A 21340-nucleotide genomic window follows, 5' to 3' on the forward strand; every position below is an offset into this window, starting at 1 on the left:
CAAGTTAGGGGGGCGAAAAGCGAAAGGTTTTGGAGGAAAAGGGCCAAGTCCAACAGGCCCCATCGCCTACATCTAGCAAGGTCTGGCTTTCAAAACTATCGATTGAAGAGTTTTTACAGAATCTTCATGAGGTGTTTCCTTCCATCAGGAGGCACCTGTATCTTGGAGTAGAATGGACGCTGAGACTGAGGGGTTTTCCAATGAAGAGTCTTCCATGGTTTTCATGTCAAAGAGTTCTTCCACTCTTCCCATCTAAACTGTCCATAATTTCCTTCTAAAGTGCACAGCTGATTACCTGTTTTCTTTGAAGACTCGATAGTACGAGCACAGCGATCCTCGCAGGTTATCAATTTTACGGGATTTATGTGCGACGAAACTGAAGACATAGGTCGATGCACAGAGGTGTTTGTCTTGTTTATTACTTCAAGTGCTGGGACCCTTGTAGCTACGCAGACCCCAGCTACATGGATGGACGGTGTTATTGAAATAATAACCACATCTTCCAGAGAGGCCTACAGCGGACTCTGCTGAGCATTACACTCTCGTGAGACGTACTGAACGTCATTGGGCCCCAGCTCCAGAATTAGATATCGGAACTGTGGAATACTTTTCCAGATCCAATTGTATTGGGCTAAGTCGAATACCCATTATACTTCCGTAATACATACCGAAGCAAGTTTAATTATTCCAACTAGAGTGCCTTCTTTACCTGGTTATCATACGATACCTATCGAGGGCTGTCTGTTCCTTGGAAGTTTACCGCAGGCTGAACCCATTATTGATGTTTTTAAGACGAAATAATACTGCCCCTTCTGGCATACATTGAAGTGCCTTGGTCCCCAGAATCTCTCTTCTGAAGAGACCCCGATAACGATGGAGGGTCGAAACGTCGTCAACAATTGCCAAAGGATAGTCCGAAGAACACTAGAGCACACTCCAGGACCCTAAGATTTATTCTGAAACCTTCACCCCTTGCATGCGTGGCGAAGTTTCATCAGCATCGAAGGGGTTAAAGGACATCCTTTTAACTCCAATAACCAACCCTCTGTTCTAAAACCGTCACTTTAGCTTTATTCACTGTTTGGTTATGGTCACTCCACTGGGGTTGCATAAGTCACATGTTTTTTCCTCTCCATAAATGGGAAACAACCATTACATCGCAACTTTTACAACGCACTACCATTACAACGAAACTTTTACAACGCAAAAACCATTACAACGCAGGTATTTACAACGCAGGTATTTACAACGCAGGTGCTATTACAACGCATACCATTACAACGTAAGTATTGGTAAGTATATAATTATATTTAAATTATTTAATGTTTTTTTTTTGGGGTATTTTTTGGTTAAGGGTCAGTTTTGGGTTTTTTGGTAAAGGGGTATTTTTAGGGTTCATGGTCAGTTTTCAGTTTTTGGGTAAAGGGGTATTTTTAGGGTTCAGGGTCAGTTTTCAGTTTTTGGGTAAAGGGGTATTTTTAGGGTTCAGGGTCAGTTTTCAGTTTTTGGGTAAAGGGGTATTTTTAGGGTTCAGGGTCAGTTTTCAGTTTTTGGATAAAGGGGTATTTTTAGGGTTCAGGGTCAGTTTTCAGTTTTTGGGTAAAGGGGTATTTTTAGGGTTCAGGGTCAGTTTTCAGTTTTTGGGTAAAGGGGTATTTTTAGGGTTCAGGGTCAGTTTTCAGTTTTTGGGTAAAGGGGCATTTTTAGGGTTCAGGGTCAGTTTTGGGTTTTTGGGTAAAGGGGTATTTTTAGGGTTCAGGGTCAGTTTTCAGTTTTTGGGTAAAGGGATATTTTTAGGGTTCAGGGTCAGTTATGGGTTTTTGGGTAAAAGGGTACAGGGTAAAAATAAAGTAAAATTAAATTTATATTAAATTAATTAAATTAAATTAAATTAATTAATTTAGAATTATTTACATGTGTAATTTAAATTATATACTTACCTATACTTACGTTGTAATAGCCCCTGCGTTGTAATGCCATGCGTTGTAATGGCATCTGCGATGTAAAAGTTGCGTTGTGATGCCATGCGTTGTAAATGCATGCGTTATAACGTCATACATCCCCATAAATATGTAAATAGTGTCAATACACAGATGAAGTTATGAATGTATAGTTTTTATTACCATAATTTGTAGCTGCAAATAGAGCGCACTCGCTTTGGCTGAAGTAAGTCTTGAATGAGAATTTCTGTTGGGCTGCTTTCTCTCCAGTCTTATGTTTCTTTTTAAAGTCATAGACTAAATGGAACTTAAAATTAACTTTATATATTTTTTTGAACATATTGACTGTATCAATTGCTAGCTACACTTAAATCGCTGCAAGATAGTAAGAACGTGTAAAAAAGGAGTAACTTTTGAATGAAAAGAGTTCCTTGTGAACAATCGTGCTGAACCTGCTGCCCTTTCACTGGGTGACACCCCCTCTCATACAGGTGTGGTGCTGCTACAGAGGTCAGCCTATACTTTCTCCCAGCCCTCCTGGGTAAATGTTTGCCATTAAAGGTTATAGATTTAACTCCTTAGCGCCTCGGACCATTTAGTGGAAGCTTGATGTTCATCCGAATAAACTTAAAGTATTGAAGTTCCCCCACTGGAGGAAACACAACTCCTCCTTGTACTTCCGGTTCTCCTTGGTGAGTGCATCAGACCTGCCCAGCTGTGCCCACTTCTGGTCGCTCCTGGATCTCGAGGGAAGAGTCAATGGGGCAGAGAGCGGGGCCTGGGCTTGGGCACCGCCAGGGTTGTGGCCTCAGGGGCGGGGCCTAAATATCGGTGTCATCAGTCTCCATCATGTTATTTTACGTTCTCAGAATATCGCTCCATCTGCCGGACGGATGTGGCACAGCGGAAGCTGAGGAGCGTGTTGAGATGAGGCGATCAGCCCTTCTAATGCCATGACTGCCATGTGACTCCCATGTGTCTGCCGTGTGTCTGCCGTGTGACTGCCGTGTAACTGCTGTGGGACAACTGTGTGCCCCTTCCTTCCACCTCCACGGAATGACACGAGGTCTGTATCTCAGCTGGAAGAAGTCCGAGGGCACTTGGTGTCTGCCGTGTGTCTGCCCTGAGTCTGCCGTGTGTCAGCCGTGTGCCTGCCGTGTGTCTGCCGCGTGCCTGCCCTGAATCTGCCGTGTGTCAGCCGTGTGTCAGCCGTGTGTCTGCCGTGTGTCAGCCGCGTGTCTGCTGTGTGACTGCCGTGTGTCTGCCGTGTGTCTGCCGTGTGTCTGCCGTGTGACTGCCGTGTGCCAGCCATGTGCCTGCCGTGTGCCTGCCGTGTGCCTGCTGTGTGTCTGCCGTGTGACTGCCGTGTGACTGCCGTGTGTCTGCCGTGTGTCTGCGTGTGCCTGCCGTGAGTCTGTCGTGTGCCTGCCGTGGGCCTGCCATGTGACTGCTGTGTGTCTGCCGTGTGTGTCTTCCTTCCACCTCCACGGAATGACACGAGGTCTGTATCTCAACTGGAAGAAGTCCGAGGGCACTGGGTGTCTGCCGTGTGTCTGCCTTGTGACTGCCGTGTGTCAGCCGTGTGTCTGCCGTGTGACTGCCGTGTGTCTGCCGTGTGACTGCGGTGTGACTGCCGTGTGACTGCCGTGCGTCTGCCGTGGGCCTGCCATGTGACTGCTGTGTGTCTGCCATGTGTGTCTTCCTTCCACCTCCACGGAATGACACGAGGTCTGTATCTCAGCTGGAAGAAGTCAGAGGGCACCGGGTGTCTGCCGTGTGTCTGCCGTGTGACTGCCGTGTGTCAGCCATGTGTCAGCCGTGTGTCTGCCGTGTAACTGCCGTGTGTCTGCCGTGTGTCTGCCGTGTGTCTGCCGTGTGTCTGCTGTGTGTCTGCCGTGTGACTGCCGTGTGTCTTCCGTGTGACTGCCGTGTCTGCCAAGTGTCTGGCGTGTCTGCTGTGTGACTGCCGTGTGACTGCCGTGTGTCTGCCATGTGACTGCCGTGTGTCTGCCGTGTGACTGCCATGTGACTGCCATGTGACTGCCGTGTGACTGCTGTGTGACAACTGTGTGCCCCTTCCTTCCACCTCCACGGAATGACACGAGGTCTGTATCTCAGCTGGAAGGGGTCCGAGGGCGCTGGGTGTCTGTCGTGTGTCTTCCGTGTGTCTGCCGTGTGACTGCCGTGTGTGTCTTCCTTCCACCTCCACGGAATGACACGAGGTCTGTATCTCAGCTGGAAGGGGTCCGAGGGCGCTGGGTGTCTGCTCTGGTGGGGCCTTCACACAAAGCTGAAGGGTCTCTTCTCCGGATGTGCTGCAGAAGAAGCTCCACTCCTTGCTCCAACGCCCGAGGCAGGACCTCCCTCTCGGAGCTGGAGAAGACCTCCAAGACGTGGCGCTCAACGGAGGTCCTGCCCTGTGGCCTCCCGATACCGACCCGGAGCCTCACCATGACCTGGAAGAAGACAAGATGGAGGGTCAGTGCAAAGGCAAGTCTACTGCAAATATCATACTCTGCAGCGTAAGACCAGAAGCAACCAATGACCGCTCACGGCACTGCAGAGTGGGCGAATAGTCAGACACTGCTGTCATTTACCCAACCAATCCCAGGCACTTGAGGCAGCCAGAAGGATAATGTATCAAAGCATGGAAACAGCAATCAACCGGCCGATGACATTCAAGATGCTATGAAGAGAATGACCAGGGCCTTCAGGATACCACTGAAAGAGAGCTCCACCAACCAGGACCTTCAAGGTACCACTGAAAGAGAGCTCCACCAACCAGGGCCTTCAAGATACCACTGAAAGAGAGCTCCACCAACCAGGGCCTTCAAGATACCACTGAAAGAGAGCTCCACCAACCAGGGCCTTCAAGATACCACTGAAAGAGAGCTCCACCAACCAGGGACTTCAAGATACCACAGGAAGAGAGCTCAACCAATCAGGGCCTTCAAGATACCACAGGAAGAGAGCTCAACCAATCAGGGCCTTCAAGGTACCACTGAATGTCAGAATGAGAGTTCAGCCAATCAGGGCCTTCAAGACACCACTGAATGGCAGAATGATGGCTCAACCAAACACTGCCCTTCAAGGTACCACTGAATGTCAGAATGAGAGTTCAACCAATCAGGGCCTTCAAGATACCACTAAAAGAGAGCTCCACCAACCAGGGCCTTCAAGATTCCACAGGAAGAGAGCTCAACCAATCAGGGCCTTCAAGATACCACAGGAAGAGAGCTCAACCAATCAGGGCCTTCAAGGTACCACTGAATATCAGAATGAGAGTTCAACCAATCAGGGCCTTCAAGATACCACTGAATGGCAGAATGATGGCTCAACCAAACACTGCCCTTCAAGGTACCACTGAATGTCAGAATGATAGCTCCACCAACCAGGGCCTTCAAGATACCACCGAAAGAGAGCTCCACCAACCAGGGCCTTCAAGATACCACCGAAAGAGAGCTCCACCAACCAGGGATATTCAGTAGATCACAGCCAGGGTCCACACTTACCCAATGACAGTCCAGATCAGCCAGAATTAAAACAACTGACAAATGACGTTCACAACACAGCAAGGTTAGAGTGAATGGGTTGGGAACGGAAAGTCGTCTGATGGTTACAGACGTGCACCACTGCCATGAGCGCTCAACTGTTCTGGTTTTTTGTGTCTTAGAAAACACAGATCATGCGTGTGCACCATGACACAGGCCTGTCTCACTGACTGCGTTCTTGTAGGACCAGGAGGGGCACCTAAAACACTAGTCCTATAGTGAAGGACGGCTACCGCCCTCACCAGGAGTTCCGCAGCACAGCACGGAGGTGGCAGCACACTGTGCAGTGATCGCAAAGGTCACCAGCCCACATAAACTTCAGAGACTTTGACCCTAAATCACATTTGGTGTCTGGAAATTAATGAAAAGGAGAGCTTGCGACTCCACAAATGGTCAACTGCCGAGCAGCCAGTCGGGCTGTGTGATGAGGAGAAGCTCTGCATAACTTCTACCTGCGACCAGGACTGGGGGCCAAGGCCTGCTAGTCTCCCTGCTGGCCGCTCCGCTCCTGCGGGCATGGGTATGACTGAACTCGGACCAGTCGGCCCGGGAGAACTCACTCACTAGATCGCGCTGTGGCGCTGGAACACTTATAACTTTAAAATAGACTGGGAGTGGACTCTTGAGACTCTGTCTGCTAGTGGGGCTCACCCTGGATACTGCCTTCAGTGAATGGGGAATAACCACGATTGCAGAGCGAGCAGGGGGGCACACAGGGAACTGCCCAGCAAACACTAAGAGCCCTGACCGCAGGGGGACTGTGCAGTTGTTTGACAATGTTGTATTTCCCTTTGTGTTGTTAGTGAAAAAATAAAACACCTCTTTTCTCCTGAAAGGAAGTATTTTTCTGGACTGTCATTTATTGCGAATGCTGCGTGTGCTTTGAGTTGTGAGCCTGTGTTCACTCCCTGTATCCACCTACCCTCAAGGAAGCCTCGGACGCTACTCCTGAGAGTCAAGTGCAGAACGGGCGCTTGGCCCAGTTACTCAAGACCCATAATAGATCAGGCCCCAGGACATCAGGAGTAAAAGGCCTCAACCGCCACCCAGTGACTCCTGCTTGCCCCCTGGCCCTCTGAACAGGGTCCTAACAACATACAACCAATGACAACAGAGTGAGACAATACATACAAAAGGCATACAACTCAAGCTTCAGGATCAGCCACGTGCACTTACATCTGAATGTAAAGACTCAATGCAGGAACGAACTCCATTGTGGCCCCTGAAACAACAAGAGACATCATCAGGGTCAGAAATGTGTCAGGTTGACAGCCAGGTTTGTGCACATGCTGCCTCACAAGGTCAATGTGGTATGCACATGTGCGCACACACTCATAAATCTAGTATGATACATGCAGTCAATATATCAGCACTCAATGGTAATTACGGTCACAAGCAGACTCTTATACCTACTGTGGCTAGGGGCAACAAACATTTACTGTCCTGTCTTGAGCTGTTCTTCATGGACAACAGGTCATCTGTGCAGCTATGTGAGCCTTTACTATAGGACATGATGCACTGAGTGCTGAAGGGTACAGAAGCAGGCACAGAGCGATGCATTGAGTACTGAAGGGTACAGAAGCAGGCGTAGATCGATGCACTGAGTACTGAAGGGTACGAAAGCAGGCACAGAGCGATGCATTGAGTACTGAAGGGTACGGAAGCAGGCACAGAGCGATGCATTGAGTACTGAAGGGTACGGAAGGGTACGGAAGCACGCGCAGAGCGATGCACTGAGTACTGAAGGGTACGGAAGCACGCGCAGAGCGATGCACTGAGTACTGAAGGGTATGTAACCAGACACAGACCGATGCACTGAGTACTGAAGGGTAGAGAAGCAGGCACAGATCGATGCACTGAGTACTGAAGGGTACGGAAGCAGGCACAGAGCGATGGATTGAGTAATGAAGGGTACGGAAGCAGGCGCAGATCGATGCATTGAGTTGGGAAGCAGGCGCAGAGCGATTCCTTGACTACTGAAGGGTACAGAAGCAGGCAGAGAGCGATGCACGGAGTACTGAAGGGTAATGAAGTAGGCGCAGATCGATGCATTGAATACGGAAGCAGGCGCAGAGCGATTCCTTGACTACTGAAGGGTACAGAAGCAGGCAAAGAGCGATGCACGGAGTACTGAAGGGTAATGAAGTAGGCGCAGATCGATGCATTGAATACGGAAGCAGGCGCAGAGCGATTACTTGACTACTGAAGGGTACAGAAGCAGGCAAAGAGCGATGCACGGAGTACTGAAGGGTAATGAAGTAGGCGCAGATCGATGCATTGAATACGGAAGCAGGCGCAGAGCGATTCCTTGACTACTGAAGGGTACAGAAGGAGGCACAACACGATGCACTGAGTACTGAAGGGTATGTAAGCAGGCAGAGAGCGATGCACTGAGTACTGAAGGGTATGGAAGCAGGCAGAGAGCGATGCACTGAGTACTGAAGGGTACGGAAGCAGGCACAGAGCGATGCACTGAGTACTGAGGGGACAGAAGCAGGCGCAGGGCAATGCATTGAGTACTGATGGGTACGAAAGCAGGAAGAGAGCGATGCATTGAGTACTGAAGGGTACAGAAGCAGGCACAGAGCGATGCACTGAGTACTGAAGGGTATGTAAGCAGGCACAGTACGATGCACTGAGTACTTAAGGGTACGGAAGCAGGCGAAGATCGATGCATTGAGTACTGAAGGGTATGTAAGCAGGCACAGAGTGATGCACTGAGTACTGAAGGGTACGGAAGCAGGCACAGAGCGATGCACTGAGTACTGAAGGGTATGGAAGCAGGCGAAGATCGATGCATGGAGTACTGAAGGGTACAGAAGCAGGCGTAGATCGATGCACTGATTACTGAAGGGTACAGAAGCAGGCAAAGAGCGATGCACGGAGTACTGAAGGGGAATGAAGTAGGCGCAGATCGATGCATTGAGTTGGGAAGCAGGCGCAGAGCGATTCATTGACTACTGAAGGGTACAGAAGCAGGCAAAGAGCGATGCACGGAGTACTGAAGGGTAATGAAGTAGGCACAGATCGATGCATTGAATACGGAAGCAGGCGCAGAGCGATTCCTTGACTACTGAAGGGTACAGAAGCAGGCAGAGAGCGATGCACAGAGTACTGAAGGGTAATGAAGTAGGCGCAGATCGATGCATTGAATACGGAAGCAGGCGCAGAGCGATTCCTTGACTACTGAAGGGTACAGAAGCAGGCACAGTACGATGCACTGAGTACTGAAGGGTATGTAAGCAGGCACAGTACGATGCACTGAGTACTGAAGGGTACGGAAGCAGGCGCAGATCGATGCATTGAGTAATGAAGGGTACAAAAGCAGGCACAGAGCGATGGATTGAGTACTGAAGGGTACGGAAGCAGGCGCAGATCGATGCATTGAGTTGGGAAGCAGGCACAGAGCGATGGATTGAATACTGAAGGGTACGGAAGCAGGCACAGTACGATGCACTGAGTACTGAAGGGTATGTAACCAGACACAGACCGATGCACTGAGTACTGAAGGGTAGAGAAGCAGGCACAGATCGATGCACTGAGTACTGAAGGGTACGGAAGCAGGCACAGAGCGATGGATTGAGTAATGAAGGGTACGGAAGCAGGCGCAGATCGATGCATTGAGTTGGGAAGCAGGCGCAGAGCGATTCCTTGACTACTGAAGGGTACAGAAGCAGGCAGAGAGCGATGCACGGAGTACTGAAGGGTAATGAAGTAGGCGCAGATCGATGCATTGAATACGGAAGCAGGCGCAGAGCGATTCCTTGACTACTGAAGGGTACAGAAGCAGGCAGAGAGCGATGCACGGAGTACTGAAGGGTAATGAAGTAGGCGCAGATCGATGCATTGAATACGGAAGCAGGCGCAGAGCGATTCCTTGACTACTGAAGGGTACAGAAGCAGGCAAAGAGCGATGCACGGAGTACTGAAGGGTAATGAAGTAGGCGCAGATCGATGCATTGAATACGGAAGCAGGCGCAGAGCGATTACTTGACTACTGAAGGGTACAGAAGCAGGCAAAGAGCGATGCACGGAGTACTGAAGGGTAATGAAGTAGGCGCAGATCGATGCATTGAATACGGAAGCAGGCGCAGATCGATTCCTTGACTACTGAAGGGTACAGAAGGAGGCACAACACGATGCACTGAGTACTGAAGGGTATGTAAGCAGGCAGAGAGCGATGCACTGAGTACTGAAGGGTATGGAAGCAGGCAGAGAGCGATGCACTGAGTACTGAAGGGTACGGAAGCAGGCACAGAGCGATGCACTGAGTACTGAGGGGACAGAAGCAGGCGCAGGGCGATGCATTGAGTACTGATGGGTACGAAAGCAGGAAGAGAGCGATGCATTGAGTACTGAAGGGTACAGAAGCAGGCACAGAGAGATGCACTGAGTACTGAAGGGTATGTAAGCAGGCACAGTACGATGCACTGAGTACTTAAGGGTACGGAAGCAGGCGAAGATCGATGCATTGAGTACTGAAGGGTATGTAAGCAGGCACAGAGTGATGCACTGAGTACTGAAGGGTACGGAAGCAGGCACAGAGCGATGCACTGAGTACTGAAGGGTATGGAAGCAGGCGAAGATCGATGCATGGAGTACTGAAGGGTACAGAAGCAGGCGTAGATCGATGCACTGAGTACTGAAGGGTACAGAAGCAGGCAAAGAGCGATGCACGGAGTACTGAAGGGGAATGAAGTAGGCGCAGATCGATGCATTGAGTTGGGAAGCAGGCGCAGAGCGATTCATTGACTACTGAAGGGTACAGAAGCAGGCAAAGAGCGATGCACGGAGTACTGAAGGGTAATGAAGTAGGCACAGATCGATGCATTGAATACGGAAGCAGGCGCAGAGCGATTCCTTGACTACTGAAGGGTACAGAAGCAGGCAGAGAGCGATGCACAGAGTACTGAAGGGTAATGAAGTAGGCGCAGATCGATGCATTGAATACGGAAGCAGGCGCAGAGCGATTCCTTGACTACTGAAGGGTACAGAAGCAGGCACAGTACGATGCACTGAGTACTGAAGGGTATGTAAGCAGGCACAGTACGATGCACTGAGTACTGAAGGGTACGGAAGCAGGCGCAGATCGATGCATTGAGTAATGAAGGGTACAGAAGCAGGCACAGAGCGATGGATTGAGTACTGAAGGGTACGGAAGCAGGCGCAGATCGATGCATTGAGTTGGGAAGCAGGCACAGAGCGATGGATTGAATACTGAAGGGTACGGAAGCAGGCACAGTACGATGCACTGAGTACTGAAGGGTAATGAAGTAGGCACAGATCGATGCATTGAATACGGAAGCAGGCGCAGAGCGATTCCTTGACTACTGAAGGGTACAGAAGCAGGCACAGAGTGATGCACTGACTACTGAAGGATAGGGAAGCAGGCACAGAGCGATGCACTGAGTACTGAAGGGTACGCAAGCAGGCACAGATTGATGCATTGAATGCGGAAGCAGGCACAGAATGATTATTTGACTACTGAAGGGGACGGAAGCAGGCAGAGAGCGATGCACTGAGTACACTGTGGACACGGACACTTCTCGTCTGGCAACCAATGGAGCTGGAATGTCCTTCATGACCCGGCCACACTGTAGTGTGTCCTCTCCCAGGTGCTTTCCCTCTGAAAGATTTGGGATGCAGACACTGCCTTTATGCAAGTAACCTGGCACCATGGGTGTGTTTCCTGGCACCACGGGTGTGTGTCCTGGCACCACGGGTGTGTGTCCTGCCACCACGGGCGTGTGTCCTGGCACCATGGGTGTGTTTCCTGGCACCACGGGTGTGTGTCCTGGCACCACGGGTGTGTGTCCTGCCACCACGGGTGTGTGTCCTGGCACCAAGGGGGTGTGTCCTGGCACCACTGGTGTTTGTCCTGACACCATGGGTGTGTGTCCTGCCACCACGGGTGCGTGTCCTGGCACCATGGGTGTGTGTCCTGGCACCACTGGTGTGTGTCCTGGCACCACTGGTGTGTGTCCTGGCACCACTGGTGTGTGTCCTGGCTTCACGGTGTGAGTCCTGGCACCACGGGTGTGTGTCCTGGCACCACGGGTGTGTGTCCTGGCTTCACGGTGTGAGTCCTAGCACCAAGGGTGTGTGTCCTGGCACCACGGGTGTGTGTCCTGGCACCACGGGTGTGTGTCTTGGCACCATGGGTGTGTGTCTTGGCACCACGGGTGTGTGTCCTGGCACCAATGGTGTGTGTCCTGGCACCACAGGTGTATGTCCTGGCACCACTGGTGTGTGTCTTGGCACCACTGGTGTTTGTCCTGGCACCAGGGGTGTGCGTCCTGGCACCACAGGTGTGTGTCCTGGCACCACGGGTGTGTGTCCTGGCACCACGGGTGTGTGTCCTGGCACCACTGGTGTGTGTCCTGGCTTCACGGTGTGTGTGTCCTGGCACCACGGGTGTGTGTCCTGGCTTCACGGTGTGAGTCCTGGCACCAATGGTGTGTGTCCTGGCACCACAGGTGTATGTCCTGGCACCACTGGTGTGTGTCTTGGCACCACTGGTGTTTGTCCTGGCACCATGGGTGTGCGTCCTGGCACCACAGGTGTGTGTCCTGGCACCACGGGTGTGTGTCCTGCCACCACGGGCGTGTGTCCTGGCACCATGGGTGTGTTTCCTGGCACCACGGGTGTGTGTCCTGGCACCACGGGTGTGTGTCCTGCCACCACGGGTGTGTGTCCTGGCACCAAGGGGGTGTGTCCTGGCACCACTGGTGTTTGTCCTGACACCATGGGTGTGTGTCCTGCCACCACGGGTGCGTGTCCTGGCACCATGGGTGTGTGTCCTGGCACCACTGGTGTGTGTCCTGGCACCACTGGTGTGTGTCCTGGCACCACTGGTGTGTGTCCTGGCTTCACGGTGTGAGTCCTGGCACCACGGGTGTGTGTCCTGGCTTCACGGTGTGAGTCCTAGCACCAAGGGTGTGTGTCCTGGCACCACGGGTGTGTGTCCTGGCACCACGGGTGTGTGTCTTGGCACCATGGGTGTGTGTCTTGGCACCACGGGTGTGTGTCCTGGCACCAATGGTGTGTGTCCTGGCACCACAGGTGTATGTCCTGGCACCACTGGTGTGTGTCTTGGCACCACTGGTGTTTGTCCTGGCACCAGGGGTGTGCGTCCTGGCACCACAGGTGTGTGTCCTGGCACCACGGGTGTGTGTCCTGGCACCACGGGGTGTGTGTCCTGGCACCACTGGTGTGTGTCCTGGCTTCACGGTGTGAGTCCTGGCACCACGGGTGTGTGTCCTGGCACCACGGGTGTGTGTCCTGGCTTCACGGGTCTGTGTCCTGGCACCACTGGTGTGTGTCTTGGCACCACTGGTGTTTGTCCTGGCACCATGGGTGTGCGTCCTGGCACCACAGGTGTGTGTCCTGGCACCACGGGTGTGTGTCCTGGCACCACGGGTGTGTGTCCTGGCACCACGGGTGTGTGTCCTGGCACCACGGGTGTGTGTCCTGGCTTCACGGTGTGAGTCCTGGCACCAATGGTGTGTGTCCTGGCACCACAGGTGTATGTCCTGGCACCACTGGTGTGTGTCTTGGCACCACTGGTGTTTGTCCTGGCACCATGGGTGTGCGTCCTGGCACCACAGGTGTGTGTCCTGGCACCACGGGTGTGTGTCCTGCCACCACGGGTGTGTGTCCTGGCACCACGGGTGTGTGTCCCGGCACCACGGGTGTGTGTCCTGGCACCACGGGCGTGTGTCCTGGCACCACTGGCTCCAATTTGAAATGGCAGGGATCCCCTTGGAATTCTGAATTTCTCACTGTGGTGCGGTCTTCTCCTCTCGACGTTGCATCTTCAGGGAGCGCGTGAGCTCACATTTCCTGACAGGGGAGGTTGCCCGCTTTGAGAAGCTACAGCACACTGCAATTCAGAGAGTTTTTGTTTTTTAGAGGTGTGCAAGAAATGTTGCCTTCCTCCACTGGTCTCTGGTGGTCTGTCAATGTTGTCTGCCCGGGGTCTCGAGCTATCTGCTGGCAAGGGGCTCCTGTGTTCATTTAGACTTCTCACTCACTTTGTCAGAACCCCAAATCCTGGGAGACTCTTCCGCCAGTTTGATGTTGTTCTCCATGGTGACTGGTGTTGGTTTTTCACCTTGGCTTGATGGCTGGCGGAGAGGATTCCTCAAGGACATCTCCCCCCATGAACCGGAGTTTCTCTCTGGTTCTCGCTCTGGTTTTGGCATCCCTTGGTGGACGACGTGTGCTCGATGCACAGTTCTTCACGTGTGACTTCTCTGTATTACAAAGTGACAACCTCCACGTGGGAGCCCCCTCCACATGGGAGCCCCACTGCGTTGGAGCCCCACTGCGGACACGGACACTTCTCGTCTGGCGACCAATGCCGCTGGAATGTCCTTCACGACCCGGCCACACTGTAGTGTGTCCTCTCCCAGGTGCTTTCCCTCTGAAAGATTTGGGATGCAGACACTGCCTCCATGCAAGTAACCTGCTTGGGGCTGTGAAAACAGCCACAGTGAAGTGAGCAAAATATTCAAGGCTGAGTTTTCATCATTCGTGCCAGTCTCCTGGATTCCTCTTAATATCACTTTAGATCAATTAATAATAATTGTATTTGATTTAGACCTCCACTGAGGTCAACAAATACAAATTGCATAAATAAAGTGATTATTTTTATACACTTTAAAACAATTTTTAAAAACTTGAACAAATTGTGAAAGGGACAAATTCATTTGGAGGAGACATACACAGGTTGATCAAATCTTGGGTTGAAATGACGTTGAAACTGAAAGGAATGGGTTTTATAAACCGACACCTCACTTTAGATGCTCCTGATGTGTTCTCTCTGACAGCACATCAGGCCGGGGCATCACTGATCTTGGTAATCGGCTGTGCGCGGGACATGATCCCCGGACACCGACTGAAACACTCCAGCAATGGGCTACTCCAGGAAGGTCAGTCCTTTGAAGCAAGTCATTAAGAAGAGGACAATGCGCCGTGACCCTCTTGGTGTCTGGCATTGAGGTCAACTTAAAGAATCCGTGAGCTCCTTTCAGATCTGCCACGATATCTTGTACAGAGACCTGTGCGTTGCTCCTGCTTCATAATCTGCCTGGGAAATCTCATATAATAATACCAGCATTTGTAAAGCGCGCAGCTACCTCAGGCGAGGTGACCTGGCACTGGGGGCCGTCGGGAAGATTAAGCAAGCTATTGCCCAGAGTCACACGGTGCTGGGCTAACCTGCCGCCAGCGCCGGAGATCGAACCGTGAGCCCCCAGGTTCCGGAGTCGGCCACCCTGGCTGTTGCACCGCACCTCTTCCACCAGATCAACTCATATTCTCATTCTGCTGGTCTGAGTTGGCTTTTTAGTGAGGACGATCAGAGAGAACCTTGGTGCAGGGCTGTTGATTGCCTTAAGCAATGTTCTCTCTGCACTCTCGCTACTTTGGAGCAAACTTGCAAGTGACTGACAATTTCACAAACCCACCTGCTGCACCATTTTATCAATATCCATAGACAGCTCTTGCTTTGAAGAGCCTCTTGTGTTTATCTAGAAAGTCCTCCAGTTGACAAGTATACACAGAATGAACAGTGAATTGTAGCAGTAGGGACGGCTTCTCTGCCAATTAATTCAATTTTCCTGCCATGAAGAAGTTAGTCCATAAATAACTTGCACCTAAGTGATAGCAAAGATGGTGCTGCAGGAAGGTCATAACCAAAGGGTCGGGTGACTGTCGCAGAAGACACTAGGGCCACCTCACTCGCCAACACAATGGTGTGCTATTTGTCAACAGCTGTCAAGTGCTGGGGTCACACGATAGCACAACGCTCAAAGGACCCAGCATACAAAAGTTATGAAATCCGTGTTGTAAAGTGGGCCAGTCACAGAAGCACTGAACCTTCATTTATTGGCCCCTCACTTAACACACTGTCTTGGGTTTGTGAAAGTTGTTACCTGTACTGGGCCAGCGTCAAGGGCTCCTGAATGTTCACATCAGGTATTAGCATCAGACATGCACAGCAACAAGTAAACGCACCCACTCTGTGGTACAAGCACATCCAGTCATTGCCATGCTCAGGTACACACATGCACACACGTCCAAGATGGCATCGCGCTTGAACAGAAGCTACATACCTGGCGCTTCCTCCAAGCTTCAAGGACACCTTCCCGAGCGGCTTGTCCAGCTCATCATGGAGGAGGTAGACATCTTCGGGACCCAGACCAAACCTCTCAGCTGTGAGTGATAACAACAAGCACATTATACACCATCGAAAGGAGTCCGTGCAGCAGGGCAAGGGACAAGACAAAAGGGGACATACCACGGCAGTGCCCAGAGCAGCAGAGCGGGGCGGCACAAGAGGGCGTCCTTACCACTGACAACAATACAACACAACCACAATGCCACTGACATACCCCTTGCAGCAGGACGGAGGTGCCAGTGAGGAATTATAAATCTACAGAGTTAGACATAAATGACACGCGCGGGCTTATATCCCATTGGAGGACACGCAGCAGGTCAAAGGGGAGACCAGAGGTGAGTTTACCACCTAAGGACCTGTGCAGCAAGACATGGGAGCAGGTTTGATATAAAATTGTGCCTCATTTATAATCTTTGACTGGACAAGGAAGCGAAGGGGCTCAGTTTTTGAGGGACTGTTGGGGCTCTGCACTGGGTCAGGAGGAACGCTGTTTTATAGCGTACATGGCCCGGTGCAGCAGAGGGAAGGCCTTGAATACGGTCCTGCGTGCTGCACAGGAGAGCAGGGATGACAAGACACCGTTTAAATTCCCATGAACAAGTTAAGCGGAGTGAAGAGGAGCTGTCGAGCATCAGCTAGCCCTCCTCTGACACAGAACTTTACACAAACTATAGGGCCCAACTCGACGGATGAATCCAGAACCCTCCCGTCGACCTAAGGACCCTTTTACTTCAAAGAACTCTCACCCACAAAGGGCGCCCCCTAGTGCCTGCTTCCTCATCGAGTTCCTTCCTGCACCGTTGCGAACGGACATGCTACAACCTGTGAGGTGCACAGGAGCACTCTCTTAGGGTTTAACAGAGAGTAGGGGTAACTAGAGCCCCAGAACTCTCCCACTCTCTACCCTATTCCTTTTCCAATAAAGGGTTCTTTAAAGCAAAAGGATTCTTTTCTTCTGAGGTCGATGAGAGGGTTCTTAGACTGATCTAATCAAGTTGGGCTCTATAGCTTGTGAAGGGTTTAAATGCCAACAGTGGCCCAATATAAGACACAGGGGTGAGCACAGGTCCTATAAACCCTCAGCGGACCCACGGCATCCATGGGTCGCGAGTAACAGTAGAGGTAAAACACTACATTTTACTTATTACCCAGGACGCTGAGCAGAAGAGCCGGGCACAGATCATATATACCTTCAAAGACCCCATACAGCAGGGAAATGGGGCGGAGGGAGCAATCAGATGTATATACCATCAGAGGGTCCCGACTGGCTTGGCTTAGAAGGTATAACTGGTCCTATATATACCATCTTAGCCCCCGGTGCAGCCAAGGGGGGCTGGAGAGGGCAGGTCCTACGGATACTCTGAAGCCCTGTGAGCAGAGTACGGGCGTCATTATATACTTACTGAGGCCCTGTACGGCAAGACGAGGGCTGGTCTTATGCACAATGCAAGCACAATGGACACGTCCAATATACCACCTGAGGCTTTATGGGCAAGGCAGAGTGACAGGGCGTGTATACCATATCACGTGACGTTAAGCACGGTAGAGTGGGGGCAGGGTTTATATAGCATCAAAGGCCCTTTGAGGGGGAAGCAGGTGCAGGAAGGTTTATGTACCATCAGAGACCCCTTTGCAGCAAGGTCCAGTAGAAAAACCTGCTCTGTAGAACAACAGAGAATCCTGTGCAGTGGGCAAACAAGAGGCAAGGGGCCTTGGAGATTTCTAAAAGCCCGACTCAGCATGTTAGAGGTGGGGTGGAAGGGGAGACGGGCACCGTAAGCCGAGAGGGCCAGTGTTGCTGGGAAGCTGCCACACCCTCTTCAGGAGGGCACTGCCTGGGTAGGGGCTACTGGGACACAGCTGGGAGGCCCGGGGTCGTTCGCTCACCCGCGGGTGCTTCTTCCACGAGCTCGTCATCTCAATGACTCATGGGACTACTTTTAAACAGGAACATACTTTAGCAAAGCAAGCAACAATAGACTGCATTTACCATAATGCCAGGGGAGAACCTTGCTGGGAGGTGAAGCGGTGTGCTCCCACCCCTGTTCCTTTTTAAAAGTACTCCCGTGAGTCATTGAGCTGACGAGCTCGTGGAAGAAGCACCCGCATGCCAGTGAGAGGGACCGGACCTGTTGATGTTTGGCAGCCTACTCCGCAAACCCCAAATATGAAGCCTGTAATCTCTACTGCTGACGGTTAAAGAACCAGAAACACGTGTCTAGAGATCAGCACTATCTGCGCCAACTCTGGCGAAACACTCGCAAATACTTTAGCAAAGCAAGCAAGCAACAAGAGACTGCATTTACCATAATGCCAGGGGCGAACCTGGCTGGGAGGTGAAGCGGTGTGCTCCCACCCCTGTTCCTGCAAGGGGAAAGTGACCAGATGTGGTGTTTCATAGTTCATAACTAAACATCCAGCCCACTAGGGGAGATCCTGTGGCTCCGCAAGCGACAGCGATGCCGAAACCTTCACCTCTCCACAGTAACCAGGGAGGCACACAGGTCACAGGCCTCACTTCTCTCCCATCTCCCATGACCTCAATAGTGGGGAATTCTGATTTCTCCCCGGGTCTTGACAGAACAGGCTTTCAGATCCGGAGTGCGCAAGAATGTTTCTGGCTTTGCGACTTATTGTAACAATGCCCTCAGATCATTCGAAGACATCAAGACGATGTACGGTATCCCAGAGAGGTAAAAAGTCCATTATCTACAGGGTAACACAAACTTGAATAAGCAAAAGACTTATGCGACCTCTCACAGCCGTCGAAAAATTTCTTCAGGCCTTCTCATCGATCCAACATCTAGTCCGTAAATGTGATGCTATTTTTAACTCGCGTCTGTCCAAGGTTGAGTTTTACTAACAGAAACAATGCGCAAAAGATCTAGGTGTCACAATAGATCAGGAACTCTGTGAGGAGGTCTACACACGGGGGAACAATTTTTCACAACCTGCACTAAGTTGTGAAACATTATACAAGAGCCTTTATCTCTGTCAATGCACCACAGCGAGATTCATCACATTAGACATGACACGCATCGAGCTGGGTTGGAAACAATGTGGGGAGCCAGGTACCCTTCAGCATATGGATTTTGTTACTTGCTCTGCAAGCATCTGTTCGTGGCATGTAGAGCTGTAGATTCACATTCTCTGCATACTCCTGCCACCATGGGTTCGGAGTTGTGCAACATGTTTTTCTTCGAAGAAGTCTTTTCTAGTCCGCTCGATGATACTGCGCACGGGCATCAACTCCATTGTTAGGTTGTTTTCCCGCAGGCAGGTGAGAAAGGAGTGCAAGGAAAGTGTCAGAATAAAGATGTTCATGACAAGAGAGGTATGCAAAACGTAACTGCAACAGCCACAAGCATCCGGGGCAGAGGGAGGGCGCTAGTGAATCGACAGCACTACATGCCACGACAGATGCTTACAGGGTAAGTAACATTGTCTATTCGCTGACTTGTGTGCTGTAGATACACATGCTCTGCACAGACTGTTAAGCAGTCCCTCCTAAGAAGCCCTGGCTAGCGTGTGGCTCTGCCTGACCTACACTGGCTTGTTGTCTTGCTAACAGATCTACGCAGCAGTGTTTAGTAAATAATGTGGTGTAGATCATGTAGCTGCTTTACAAATTTCATCAATGGAGATATTGGCGTTCTATCAATACTAGATCCTGGAGGTGACCCTGTAATTGATACCATTGACGAGAAAGACACTGCTGTAGTGAGCGCATGTGTGGTCTTGCGTTGGGAACTATGGCAATGCTAGAGGCCATCATACGCAGTAGATGCATGACAGTCCGAACTGTGAGGGTTCTGTTTGGCTGAAATTGAGGTAGAAGTGTCTGAAAGCTCTGTCTACAAGCGGGATTGGTATAAGCTAGTCCCAACTCTGTGTTGAGCATTGCTCCTAAGTATGTTAGAAGTTGAAGGGGTTGAAGGTGAGATTTGGGGATATTGATGGTGAACCCCATTTGTGGAGCAGGTCTGTCAGCTTTATGTATTGCTGACGCTGACACTGCTGGGGGTGTTGGCTTTGATTAGCCAATCATTCAAGTATGGGATCACATGAATGTTTTGTCGACGTAGGTGTGCTGCTACTACTGCTAGGCACTTTGTGAAGAGCCATGGTGCGGTAGTGACACCGAAGGGGAGAGCCTTGAATTGACAGTGTTTTGCTACCATCACAAACATAAGGCATTTTCGATGAAAGGATGACTAGGTATAAGGAAGTAGGCGTCCTTTTGGTCTAGAGTGGCCAAGAAGTCGCCAATTTCTAGAAGTGGATGACATCTTGTAGAGTGACCACGTGAAAGTGTTCTGATATGATGTAATAGTTGAGAGGTCGGAGATCGAGGATTGGTCTCTGTTAGACCTGTCAGCCCTAGGGTGGTCTTTCCCTATTTTTTTCGCCCTTGCCTCATTTTTTTCCACCCTCTTTTTCGTTGGCACCTTAGCATTGGTTGCTAACCAATGCTAAGGTGCAGGTGCTCTCTACTTCCAACATGGCTGCCACTGGCGCCTGCTACTGCAGCGTGGCCTTTTTAGTCGCACTCTAGTTGCCAGGAGCTGGCTGGAACGCTTAAACATTGTTGCAATATCAGCCTGCCTTGCCCGCCCATAGTTAGAGTAGGGAAGCTCCTGGAACCTTCTAGAATAGGGGTGGGGGTCTGCTTTTGCCGCCTTAGAGTGTGGTCACCTGACCTGGGCAGATATAAAGAAAGGAGGGAAAGTTTTTAGTCAGTTGGGGCATCACTGACCTGGGGGAACCTATGCAGGAGACTTAGGTGGTAGGGCCTAGTCTGGAACCTATAGCACTAGGGGTGACAGGGTTTAGGCGCTGCCCACCAAGCTGTGTGAGGAACACTGAACTAGCCCACTGATCTGGCCCGGCGGGAGGGGAACCCAGGGACCACCTTCAGTGACCTACTGAGACTATCCTGTCATCAGCCTTCAACTCAAACTCCCCCCCCTTCAAGAAACTGCCTATCAAGGGCCTAGGTACCAAAAAGCGCTAAGAGGAACTCTCGACTGCCCACAGGACTACTGGGGATCAACCAGGTACTGGGCTGTGCCATCTCTGCCCCCTATGTCCATCCCCAAGCCGCCCTGTGCTGTCCTGTTGCAGTGGGCTGTCTGAACTGCCCAAAGCTGTCTGAAGGGAATTGCCTGCTGAGCGCTCTCACTTCCTAGCGCTAGCACCCCGAACTGCCGTGCCCCTTGAGAGGCGCTGTATCCTTCTGAACTGCTGGTGCTCTGGAGGCTGATGTGTCCCTGAGGAAAGCGCTGTGATGCTAGAGACCCCTGTTGGCCCCCGTTGTAACAAGGATGCTGAATGTCCCCTAACCTGCGCGTGAACACTGATTAGGCCCCTATTGAACTGCCTACAGAGACCCCTTTTTATCAGATAGGCCATAGGGGGAATATAAAATGTTCTATGTTGACACCAGGAAATGTGATTATCCTGAATTCGCCTGAGACCAGTATTGTTGCAGATGCCTGTATTTGAAAGGAATGGTTTTATGTCTGTTTCCCCAATGAAATGTTGATTACATCCGCAAAGGTATTATGGGAGATGGTTATTCAAAGACAAGATTTACTCCTATCTAATGAGATGTTCTACCCATGCCTGAGGAAAGGTTTATGCTTGATTGATAAGGGTAATGCGCT

General features: G+C 51.1%; 1 protein-coding gene across 1 annotated transcript in view; it reads right to left on the bottom strand.

Annotated features, from left to right (window-relative positions):
• Positions 1 to 3266: 3266 nt before the first annotated feature.
• LOC144761174 (peptidyl-tRNA hydrolase-like) overlaps positions 3267 to 21340 on the bottom strand; it is a 34879-nt gene continuing 16805 nt past the window's right edge. Inside the window, exons 2-4 of the mRNA XM_078646682.1 lie at positions 15610 to 15709; positions 6668 to 6713; positions 3267 to 4396 (exon numbers count right to left, since the gene is read on the bottom strand). Of these exons, the coding sequence (XP_078502808.1) occupies positions 4172 to 4396; positions 6668 to 6713; positions 15610 to 15709 (371 nt within the window). The 3' untranslated portion in view covers positions 3267 to 4171. The remainder of the gene's footprint in view (positions 4397 to 6667; positions 6714 to 15609; positions 15710 to 21340) is intronic.

Source organism: Lissotriton helveticus, chromosome 5_2 (genome assembly GCF_964261635.1).
Source record: "Lissotriton helveticus chromosome 5_2, aLisHel1.1, whole genome shotgun sequence".
NCBI classification, from domain to species: domain Eukaryota; kingdom Metazoa; phylum Chordata; class Amphibia; order Caudata; family Salamandridae; genus Lissotriton; species Lissotriton helveticus.